This window comes from Alligator sinensis, unplaced genomic scaffold (genome assembly GCF_000455745.1).
Source record: "Alligator sinensis unplaced genomic scaffold, ASM45574v1 scaffold388_2, whole genome shotgun sequence".
NCBI classification, from domain to species: Eukaryota; Metazoa; Chordata; order Crocodylia; family Alligatoridae; genus Alligator; species Alligator sinensis.
In genome coordinates, this window is record NW_005842102.1 from 806,613 (window position 1) to 818,298 (window position 11,686).

At 49.6% G+C, this 11,686-nt stretch overlaps 1 protein-coding gene across 3 annotated transcripts in view; it reads left to right on the forward strand.

Annotated features, from left to right (window-relative positions):
• Positions 1–11,686, forward strand: part of PTPA (protein phosphatase 2 phosphatase activator) — a 46,329-nt gene that overhangs the window by 21,931 nt on the left and 12,712 nt on the right. The window contains exons 9-10 of one of the 3 annotated variants that reach the window (XM_025205029.1): positions 112–219; positions 11,235–11,590. In XM_025205029.1, the coding sequence (XP_025060814.1) occupies positions 112–219; positions 11,235–11,444 (318 nt within the window). In that variant the 3' untranslated portion in view covers positions 11,445–11,590. Of the gene's footprint in view, positions 1–111; positions 220–7,927; positions 9,143–11,234; positions 11,591–11,686 lie in introns of those variants that run through there. The other 2 variants (XM_006024353.3, XM_025205030.1) reach the window with 2 other exon arrangements.

The window sequence follows — 11,686 nt, forward strand, 5'->3', positions numbered from 1 at the left end:
TAACAGTGCCTGGTGAGAGTTTTTGCTTGAGGTGAGTGTGACTGAGTCAGGGCTGATGCATAAACTTTCCTGTTGGCTGCACTTCCTTAGCTCTCTTCCTCTGCCTTTCAGATGAAGACCGGCCCTTTTGCTGAGCACTCCAACCAGCTGTGGAACATCAGTGCTGTACCTTCCTGGTCCAAAGTCAACCAGGGGCTCATCCGCATGTACAAGGCCGAGGTGAGTGAAGAGGGAGAGAAAAATGAGTCTGTGTCCCACCTCACTGGGCATCTCCCTTCCAAGTCACTGGGTACCTTTCAGATTAGTTCTGATGCATCACCTCACCTAGGCTAGGCATCGGACACTGGAAGTTCCTCCATCCTTAGTGGTCAAATGCTGCCCCCTTGCTGCAAGAGGCTTAGGACTCAAATACTGTCACTTCCAGTCCCATCCTTGTCCAATCCTGCTCCAAGCATCTTGGGAAGGGAGTGACTAGTTCTCAAGTATCCATTAGCTCCTCCCACGCTCACAGCCTAGCACATGTGCCATCTCCTTTTCCAACATACCAGGAGCCCTGCAAGGCTTGAGCTCTCCCAGCAGTCTCTTTAGCACCTCTTTCTGTGGGGGAGAGCAGTCTTCTTTGCTTTCCTTCATTTTTCTGTCTTTCTCTTGTGTTCATCCAAGCAATAGCTCAGGAATGGACGGCTGGTCCATATGCTGAAATTGCATAGACCCAGTTTGAGCACTGTCCATCGATATTTTACCCTCATCTTGCCACAATTGCATTAATCTAGCTAAATTGGTGCAATTTTAGGGTGCAGGCAAAGCCACAGACCCTCTCTAGCCACCCTTCCCCAAAGCCCTGTGGCAGTCAGTCCAAGAGACTGTCATGGGGGGTCTCGGCCTGGGGAGCCAAGCAGCAGTTCTGGCTGGAACTCACCTCCCTTTCCACCCTGTGCTTACATCTCTTTCTGCTCAAGCTAATCCCAAACTTGAGGAAACCGGTTAGGAACTTCTGTCCTTACTTAGCTTCTTGGGGTAGGGTGGAAGGAGTGGGGGAGCTGTGGGTCAGAGGGACTTTCCTCCAGCTAGGGAAGCACCTTGGCCAGGCTCAGGGCTGGATCTCACTCCATGGCAAATAGAGAAAAACATGTAGTTGATAGAGCTCATGGGGTAGGGAGCAGTGCTCAGCCCGCACGGTGCCTCTGTACACTGCAGCTGCCTGGCATTGGAGGCACTAGTATTTCCCACTTGGGGACTGAAGGAGTTAGCTTACTGCCCCACACTCCTCTCTTAAGACAGGCTGTGCCCATAGTGCTCGGAGAGAGGGCAGAGCTCAATTAACAGCTACCCTGGTATGAGTCTGAAAGGGTTAACTGTCTGTCTTCCTCCACTCTCTCCCTTCCCTGCTCCCCTCCCCCTTGCCTTCCTCTGAACTTCACATCCTGTGTTTAGGTTCCAGCCCACATACCTCTCTAATCTGGGAGGCGTCACTGCGAGGGACTGGGCTGGCTCCTTCCGGCTGCAGCTCAGCTTTCCTCGCTGGGAGCACCAGGCAGTGGGATAATGTCCCCACCGTTCCCCTTCTTCTCTGGGACTCTGTTCAGTGGCTTTGTGCCACCTACCAGGTCTAAAACAGAGCTGCAGCAAGGACTATAATGTTCCCGAAGTGCTTCTGTTGTGTGGGGCAAATTCTCTGTGGGAGTAATCCACAGGAGTTGGTGGAGTTAGGCCAGCAATGCATCTGGCCTCTGGGTGCTGTTAAAGCAGAACAAGGGTCTCTACCTTAACAACAAATGAGAGAGCAGACTGCTGGTGGCAAACCACTGTACCTCTCTGCCTCTCCTGCCCTCTGATTTCTGTTGATGAGAAGCTAGCTGCCAATTGCATGAGGTCCCCCAGCCAGCGGTCTGAGTGCAGGGCTCTGGGAGCCTGCATCCAATTTGGGGTTTAACAACAGACAACTATGGGCTCCAGTGGGTCCTCTCCCTGCTCCAGTGTCTTGGCATTTCTCTCCTGGCTGCAGAGGCTGTTAGAGTTTGTGAAGCACTTTTGTGCATGCAAAATGTTGCTGCTTTCTGCTCCTTTTAAGTGGAAAAAGGTATCCTAGTCCATGATTGCCTGTGGAGACTGTGATCAAAACATCACCATTGGTAATATAGGACCTTCCCCACCTGGATGCCATGCTGTTGGGTACCCTTGTCATACCTAGAGAGATGAAGCCACATGTAGGCAAAAAGGCAGAACTAAGCTCTGAACTGAGCTTAGTAGCATGACGCAGTGGTTTCGGCCAGGAAGTGAGCAATGAAACTGCTGTAGGATTTGTTTTGACAGCATTCATCTTTTGAGGAGGGCAAGAAGCTTGAGCTTCTACTAAAGTGTGTTCCTACAGCACAGCACTCTCCTACTGCTATACTTGGGGTCCTTAGCCCAGGCATTCAACAGCCCTCTCCTTTAACTGAATTGGCAGCACCAGTTCCTACAAGCTACTTTGGGAAGTCTCCTATCCAGATGCTGATGCAGTCAGTGCCCACAGCTTATGAGAGTAGATAGGAGCACGGTAGATGCCTCTGGTGATTGGGCCTTGCTTTTGGCTCTAATACAGATGGCTATGCACATTTTGGCCAAGGCTTTCAAAAAGTAGCCAGTGACTTTTTTTTTTTTGAAGTGCTCAATGGGTTCCCACTTCAGGGCCAGATACCTTGGAAGGGCCTGGCTTTTAGAAAGTATAGAGCATCTGTCCTTTGAAAGTCAAGTCCCTTGGAGGTATCTTAAGTTGGGCGTGCAAAATCACCCTTGAAAATTTGCTTCGTTAGCTTCTGGCTATAGAAGCCAGTTTGTTTTCCTTTTCCCCACAGTGTGGCATTGGCCATCCCTTGCTTCCTCTTTTACATGCTGCCAACATTAGCAGAAGATACTTGGGTAAACAGAACTCCCAACTGCTGGCTTGATGCTCCATTCATTCCCCCAGCAGGCAGCTACTGTTGACGGAGCCTTGGAGGAGTGAGGATGTGACGGATTTGTGTTCATATTCTTGTTCTTTTTCTCTCGGACTGGCTGAGATCTAAGCAAGGTTATTGATTTTTCGCTCCCCACTTCTTTCCCCCCCACCACCAACCCTTATAACCGCTTGCTGCTGATTAGATTAGATTAAACTAGAACTTCACTATGGAGGCATCAAGCCAACAACGTTCCAATTATTTAACAGCTTTTTGAGTATGTCAGCTGTACCTGGGAGAGGCACTTGGTGTCCTGCAGATGCCAAATGCTGCCCCTTCATCCTCTCAGGCAGTGGAGGCCTCAGGAAGGTGAACTGCTAGTGGGTGTCTTGAAGAAGGTGGATGTCCATCTGCTTAAAAACTATTTGATGTCCCAAAACAGCAGTACCACAATGGGCAAAAGTAAAAGTCTGAGGCCTGAATCATTTAGAAGGTGAACAGTTGCTTATGCCTCAGCTTTGCCCCCCTTGTTGACACCCCTGAATGCAACAAATGTAAACTAAGTAGTATTCATTCCCTTGTGGTCAGGAAATGTTCTCTGGATACAGAGATCCCAGGATTTGTGTAGTGAAATCTGTGGATGAGCACAGGATTGAAAACGGCCTCTTCTGCCTGGTATATTAAAATGGGTGCGTGGGGGGAAAGAAGACTTTTTTTTTTTTTTTTTAATTTATTATTCCCATTGAAGGAAGGTGGAGCTGACCAAATGGAGTCTGTTTAAGGCACAAGCCTCAATGTGCTCTCTTGTCTGCTTCTGAGTCTCATGACTGTCCCCTCCAGGCTGCAGTCAGACAGAGAATGCTGTCTAGTATGACTGGTCTAACTCGATCCTATCTGCCCAGGCTGCACTTGAAACCAACTTCATAGTTAATCCCTACACTAGGCTTAAGCCTGAGAGTTGGAGGGAAGCAGCAGAGTGAGATGATCCACTCTGAGAGGGTCTATTTGTGTATTGGCAGAGCCTGATGTACAGGCAGGGCAAAGGGGGCCCCATGTTCTGGGTTTCCCTGTGGCCCAGTAGAAATTCTGCTGCTGGAGGATAAGAGAGCTCTCTGCTGAACTCTTGCCCCCATCCCCTTCTACTAGTGTGATTGGAAAAGGCATCCCCATCTCTGGTAGAGCTCCACATCTCACCTTGCCTTTGCATCGACCCATGGGGATCATCTTGTGGACTAAATAACATTCTTTGCTCTAGTGGTTTCTTCATTAAAGACCCAAATCAGCTAAGGCCATCAGCAACACGTCTACTGGTGCTAGAAGGAACATGGGAAACCTTGTCGCCAAAACCTGGTTGAACAGGGCCTGTTCCTTTCTGGTGCCTCCCTCAGGAGCCCTGAGGCTGTCTGTGTGATTACTATTTCCCCAGCAGATACTCAGACCTTCTGCACCTCACTCCGGTCTCAGGACTCTGCAGACTTGTTCTGGCTGCAGCTTGCTCTCAAGAAGTTAAATTGTGCTGGAAACAGCCTGACCCCTGGCCCCCACTGGAATTCCATGGGCCTAGCCTCCTCTCAGATCCCACTGCTTCTCTATGACGACAGTGCAATGGCAGCTGCTTGCCTCGCTGTAAGCTCTCTCTGTGCTCCGCATGGGGGGATTGTGGGCTGTCCTTAACATGCCGTTTCCATTCCCCAAAGAATTAGTGTCTAAATGCACATCAGCTATGGGTGCTTCAGGTTAGCCTGTGGGAGATGAGGGGCACTTGCCTATGTAAGGGGTGCTTTTACGGTGTCTGGTGACTTCCTGGGTACACTCACACTGGCCTCACTGCTCTCAAATTCATAATCAACTGTGCTTAAAGGAAATGACTTAGGAAGGGTCTCAGCCCTGGGCCAGGGGGCGGGCAGGCAGGCAGGCTGCAGCAGGGAGAAGTGAGCCATTTGAGATGGGGCTTTTAGAAAGGGTCAGGGCTCAAATTCCCCTGCAGTTTTCTTTTTCCTGTTTTGCTGCAGTATTTGTGGTGCAGAACACCAGAATTCTTCTCCAAGCACAGGCTGGGCCCAAGATGGCTTTCTCTCTGAGCCACGCACCTATCTTGGGGACAGTGGCTGCATGGAGCAGCTGACTCTATCGTTATGGTTCAGTGCATCCTTGTAGCCATGCTGGGGTCACGTTCTGGAGCATTCCTGTAGCTTGCCTTATGGTCAGGGTGGCACTGGGGCATTCTGGGAGTTCTGCAGCTAAGCTCTGGAGTAAGCACCTTGTTTGGGAGCAGGATATTTTTGGGTAACTTCCAACCCTAGGCACTGTAGGATGCACTGGAGTGGAGAGCACGTGAACAGCCGCAGTCCAGCCACATCATCTTGAGCTAAGGGTCTCACCATTGGGGTGCGTGGAGTGTTAGTTGAAGAGAGATTAGGATTAAGGTTCAGTCTGGCCTCAAGGCATTGAACTCAACTGTTGGGTGAAAGGCACTTCTGCCTAGTGTCTAGATAGGGCTGCCCTTCCAGTGCACTTGAGCATCAACCCCATACCCAGATCTTTATGTAGTTCTTTCCTTTAAAATTAATTGAACATAGAGCCATGATCTACATGAAGGGGTTGGTGAGACTTGGCTTTGTGTTTTTAATTTAAAAAAAGCCAATGTGTCTTTTAAAAAATTGTTAAATACCTCCCCTACTACTGTCTAGTTCAGGGGTGGGCAAAATGTGGCCCATCAGGCCTTTCTATCTGGCCCATGGGGCACCTACAAAATGTAGAAAAAATTTATTTATCTGCCCCTGGCTGCCTGTCATGCAGCCCTCAATGGCTTGCCAAAACTCAGTAAGTGGCCCTCCGCCTGAAATAATTGCCCACTCCTGGTCTAGTTGCACACAACCCAGATCCAGGCAAGACTCCAGCTGAGAGGACAGGAACAAGCTCCTCTCCCTCAGGTAGCCAGAGGACCCACTAGTGCAGTGACATTGATTTATTTTTTCCATGAATCCCATGCTTGCTTATTCCAAATCACTTTGAGCTTCCTGCACACAGGAGACTGGGAAGGGGGGAGCACTCTTGTTAGTTCCTGGCTGGAGAAATGAGATGGTTAAGATGAAGGTATTGGGCTGTGATGGCCCAGGTGTCCCACTGTGCCATGAATGAGAGCTTTCTTGAAGCCTGGGCAGGATGCATTGAAGTGAATGCCCCTGTTTATACTGAAAAATCTTACTGATTTATCCAGTGCTTTTTTGTGGGGAGTCTAACTGAAACTGTAAATGAAGGGGCCCACTTTGCTTGGCATCAGTCCCTTGTGCCCCAGGAGAAGTGAAGGCCCTTAAGACCTGCTGTCTGTGTTGGTGCAGAGTACATCCACTCCTTCAGCTGTTGCCGCCATGGGCTGCAGAGGTATCTGCACACAGACACGTGAATCCCTTGTGCATCTCTGCGCTGTATGAAGGATCAATTTGAGATGCCTTTCTTTGGGATAGACCAGGTGCTAGGAGAGAGCTACAGTAGCCCAGAGATGGGCCTGGCTAGGGTATTCCAGATGCTTGGCCAGGCTCATGGAGAACTGTTGATTAATGAATACCTTTTCATAGTGCACCAAAGCTTGTGTACTCTGACTGCCTGCCAGGTATTCTGTTTTGGGTTAAGCCTCACTGGTTTTAATCCTGTTCTGTTCAGTTGTGGGAAGTGGATCACATTCCCATCATAGCTGTGACCATCTCTTTCACTCCTGAGCTTGCTTCTCTTAAACAAGAAACTGTCTGATCAGTGCCAAAGGGTGGGAAGCTGTCATGGTTAGTGCCTGCCTGGACCCCTACCTTATGACTTCTTGTTTTACATGTCCTCTTCCCTTCAGTGTGCTCCTTTCTCACTCACCTGCACCCTCCCTCTTATTTTTCTTGGGCTTGGTCTGCCCACAGCCTGCTCTCTGGAAAGATCCTTTGTGGGGGGCACAGGCTGTTTGTCTTAAGAGTTGCCCTCCTGGCTTGGACATCGCAAACCTGTACCACAGACACAGACTTTGTGCTGACTTCTTGGGAGCCCTTCTCTTCTCCATCCCTCTTCCTTTCTCTTCCTCGGACAATAACAGATGATGAGTGCAGCCTTTGTGCACTACCTGTGCCCATTCCCTGGGAGGCAGCTCCTGTCCAGCTGACTCTGGGAAGGAGCAGCCTCTTGCTGCCTAGGTTATTGTACTGACAGATGGCCTGAGTCACATCAGCACTGACTGGAAAAGGGGTACAATTAAAAATGTAGTTTCAAATGATGCCCAGGCTGACTTAAATCATATCTAAGGTATCCAGAAAAAGAGTACTTAAATGATTAGGGATCTGGCGAGACTTCTGTGAGAGAACAGAGCAAAAAGACTGGGAAAGCTAATATAGACAGGGGAGAAGCCTGGGGAGCGTGACAGCTACATGAAATATTGGATTGTTCGGAGAAGGGCTGTCGGATACCTCCAGTGGAACAGAAGGGCACCCGCTCATACATAACACCTGCATCATTGACCTGGGGAACTTTGTGCTACAAAATGTCACTCGTGGGGTCTTCCCCACATGGGTTTTGGCATCTTCATATATCCCTCTATGAGTCTAGATCCTTGGTTGGCCAGGGTGAGCTTAAAAATATTGAAAGAGAGAAAGCAAGTGAGTGCTATGGCCCTTCCTGGATTGGGGCCTGGACTCTGAAACTCCAACTGGAGAGAATGGGGCTCCGGCTGCTCAGCGCTTCTGAAAATGAAGCCTGCAGTGACTGCAGCAAGCCGAGGGAAGAGCAGTCAGATGGGCCCTCCCAGGAACAGGGAGAGACTTAAGGAAACTGTTCCTCCTCTTTCCCCGGGCTGTGCTGAGCTGGTCTGTGCTTGTTGCCTGCTTGAGCACCTAAGCCCCAGACTCCTCTTGGAAACCGGGTGATGCTGGTGGTTTGTGGGAGCAGAAATGTCCCTGGTTTCCTTCGCTTGTGGTGGGTGTGGCCACCTGCTCGCAACACACTGAATTCACACCTCTCCTTCTCTCCTCCCGCAGTGCCTGGAAAAGTTCCCTGTGATCCAGCACTTTAAGTTTGGCAGCCTGCTTCCTATCCAGCCTGTCACATCTTAAGGAGGCCACAGGAGAGCCAATGTAGCAGAGACCCAGCGTGGTGCTCTTCCTCTTCCCTCCGCCCTCCTCCTCACCGCTCCAGTAAAACAGCCCATTCATTCCTGCAAATCCTTGTTTGCGAATGGACAGTTCCAAAGCACTTATTGGCCTTGCATGGAAGAAACGACCAAGAGCAGCTGCTCCTGCAAGTACTTGCCACGGTGACTCTGGGAAGTGACAAAGCCAGTGTTGTGCTTCTAGCCCGCAGGGTGTCCAGCCTTACACTTTCCTTTGATCATAGGGCTGCTGTGTATTGCCCTGGGCAGGCAGGTGGGGCTCGGGTAGGGGATACCGCTTCTGCTTTTTTTACAAGAAGAGCTCTGCTTTTACTTGCTGGAGGAAGAGGATGGGGAGGGGGAGGAAGGCCCATGTGTGTGTGTGTCTGTTCATGTGCGCGTATGTGTGGTGGGGCGGTGCTAACTGCAGTTTCCCCTTTGAAGTTCACTGAAGTTTCCTGTTGATGTTTTGTTTGGGGAAACCAATGCCGTTGTGGGGTGTGAGCATGCACGCATGTTCGGGTCCCCTCATCTCTGTGCTGCTGCCTTTGCGTGGAAGGGGCTTTCTTAAAGAGGCAGAGGAAGTATTAGGTAATGCCTGTGGGTGGCTAGAAAACAGAGTGCCATCTCTCCCCTCTCTTGGGTAAAGCTGGCTTCCTCTCCCTACTCCCTCAGCAAATTTCCTTGAGTCTTCACCATCTAGTATTCCTCTCCTACTTACAGCTGGGTGTCCCACCTCTATCAGCTCAGGGCTTGGGAATATTTGAGCTAGCTTTGGAAGCAGAGAGGTGCCCCGGGGGAAGTTTTTAACCACTCGGGGGTCTGGGTTCCATGGGAGTGGCTGTGCAAGACATCGTTTTAGTGATTCCTGAGCAGACTTCTTCCTTCCCTTCTGTAGCACACAGGCACGGCATGTGCCCGCTCTTTCATCATGCTTTGGGATCAGCATGGGCTGGGCACAGCCCACTTCACTGCACTCACCCTGTCCTCTGATGTTTAGCAGCCACTACCGCAGGGGTGGCCTGAATGTCCTTGCGATTGCTATTGCTTGATTATAAATTGTAGCAGCAGGTCCATAATAAAGGGATCTTCCCATTAAATTGCACATCCCCACACGTGGTAGTGGAGGCGTTGCGCAGTGTAGGGCATGTTGGCTTTAAATATATTTATTTAACTGCTGGAAACAAAATATGTGTAAATATCCCTGGGCAATCTATCACATCCTTCAAACTAAGCCTTCCCTTCAGTCATTCCCTGGAAGAGCTGCCACTCCACTGGGATATGCTCTAAGAATATTTACTCAAACCTTATTTAAAGCATTGGGCGCACTGGGTGTTTCCCACGAAGGGCAGGTTGTCAGCAGTCCTGCATCGCTCGCTTGATTCCCTACAGTGGCTCCATGCTCCCAGATCGACCAGTGGCTTTGTCATGTCTAAGTTAACTGGATTCTATACACGTCTTTTGGTAACGAGCAGAACCAGAAATGGAAAAGCAGTAAAGCAACGGGGGTGGGTTTGGGGGGAAAATCTCAGTCATTTCCTTGTGTCTGTCAAAGATTCTGTATGAGCCTCTAGCCTGAGAGGGGCAGCTTACTCCTGCCTTATCGTTAAACAGCGGTTTGGAGTGTAAGAGGGTGCTAGGATGTGGTGGCTGCCTAAGCAAGGGATGGTTTTCGACATTCAAGATACTGCAAAGCTGAGTCTCTCCCATTGCTGCCACCCATGCCTAGCCTGCTTGATTTTCTCCTTTCAGCCCCTTTGTTGCTATTTAGTTGTTGGAAAGAAGTTGAATCTGTTCCTGAAACTGGGTTTTTCAGTTTTTTCTGACCCGGTCCCCTCAGGTTGGCCTCTTCCTTCCCCAGGGCTTGTGCCCTGCTGCTGAAGGAGGAAGTCTGAGAAGGAGATGTACGTGAAGATGCAGGTGGTTCTGGAGCTAAAGTGGCAAAGCCCTCCAGAGCTGCTGCCACTGTCCTCTTGGCTCCACTGCTCTGGGCCTGAGCTGGTGGGCAGTGCCGGACAGCTGCAGCTGAGAAGAATCTGTCGGTGTTCTTTCTAAATTGTGTTTTATAAGCCTGCATTTTAAACAAAATGTGGGAAGCCCCCAGCTGAGCTCTGCTCTGTGCCTGACTCTTCCTGGATCCAGGTGTAGACTCTACTTTCCAAATCTCCATGGAAGTGAATTAGTGGAAGATTTTATTTTTATCTTTTTAAGACCTGAGTTTAAGGACTTGCAAGTTCTGTGTTTCAGGTGCAATTTAGAGGGTCCTCCAACTGCCTTGTTGCATGAGCTTGGACAATTTTACTGTTCTGTAAAATGGGTCTATTAATGCCAGCCTGAAAGACCGACCGGGTGAGACCCATTGCCTGAGATGTTCAGAGCTGACATGGGGATTTAATGGGAATTGGGCTCCTGACTCGGTTGAAGACAATCTTGTCCTGCATATCTGTAACACACTGTTTGAACTGAAAAGTTCAGTAAGAATGCACAGAAGAGCACCAAAAGGATATGGGGAGGTGTTCCCTGCCCTGCACTAGGGATTGGTAGCACTCCTATATCAGTGACGGCACGTTCCTCTGGCTTTGGGAAAGAGGCAGAGATGCTGACCTGGAGCCATTAGGCAGGACTCAAGGGGGCACTCATTCCATTAAGGATTTTGGCTTTGAAACAGGTATGTTTATGTGAATCCTGTCACTCCACCTCCTACCTGCCCTCCATAACCTGGCAAGAGGCTGTTCCTGTTCCTTGATCCCGTTCCCCATTCCCAGGAGATCTCCACCGCCAGCCTGTTTGGGTTCTGTCCTTTTTGCACCATGGCTCCAATGTGCATGCACCTCACCATCTGAATCGCCACCCCAGGGCTGTTCCAGTGTCGGACGCTGCACCTCCCCACATTCTCTGACATCGTGGTTTTAATTAAAATCGATGTGTTTTGCACCTGGTGAGTGTGTTGGTCTGTGTTGCTATTGGTAGGGTTAGCCCCAGACTAAGCTCTTTGGGAGCAAAGCTGCTCCAGCTAATAGTTGTAAATCTGGTTCTCACCTCCCAGACCATAGTTTTATTATAAAGGCAATACTTTGCCTAGGCACTTCCTGTCCTGGCCATTGATCTCTTACTGACACCAAAATTGATTTGGTGTTGTACTTACGGATACATTTGCCTCATCCACTTAAATATTCCAATTTTCTTTGTATCGCCAGTGCGTTTTTATGGTGAATATACTGCAAAGTCTGCATGCCAGCACGAGGGATGTGTCCGCCTGGATTTTGCAGGTAGGCAGAGTATGGAAGCCTGCTGTGCACTTCTCTAGCACAGTCGAAAGTGCTGAGACTTCAATTGCCCATGTCATTTCTGGGGCAGGAGAGGAGCTGAAGACGCCTCCCTTCTCAGGCTTCTCTGCCATACTGTAAGTTTATAAAGTGTGGCTTTACGGAATGGTTCAGATCTGTGCTACTGTTTGGCACCTACTAGATCTCAGTGAGATCAACCAAAGCTTGCAGAGGTTCTAGTCAAATTCTAGTTTTAACAGGAAAAGGTTATAGTTTGGCCCCTGCACAGACAGCTGGCCTAGTTTTAATATTGCTCAGGATGAAAGTTTCATAGTAGCTAGGGTCAGGAGGGACCTGAACAGATCATCTAGCCTGACCCCCTG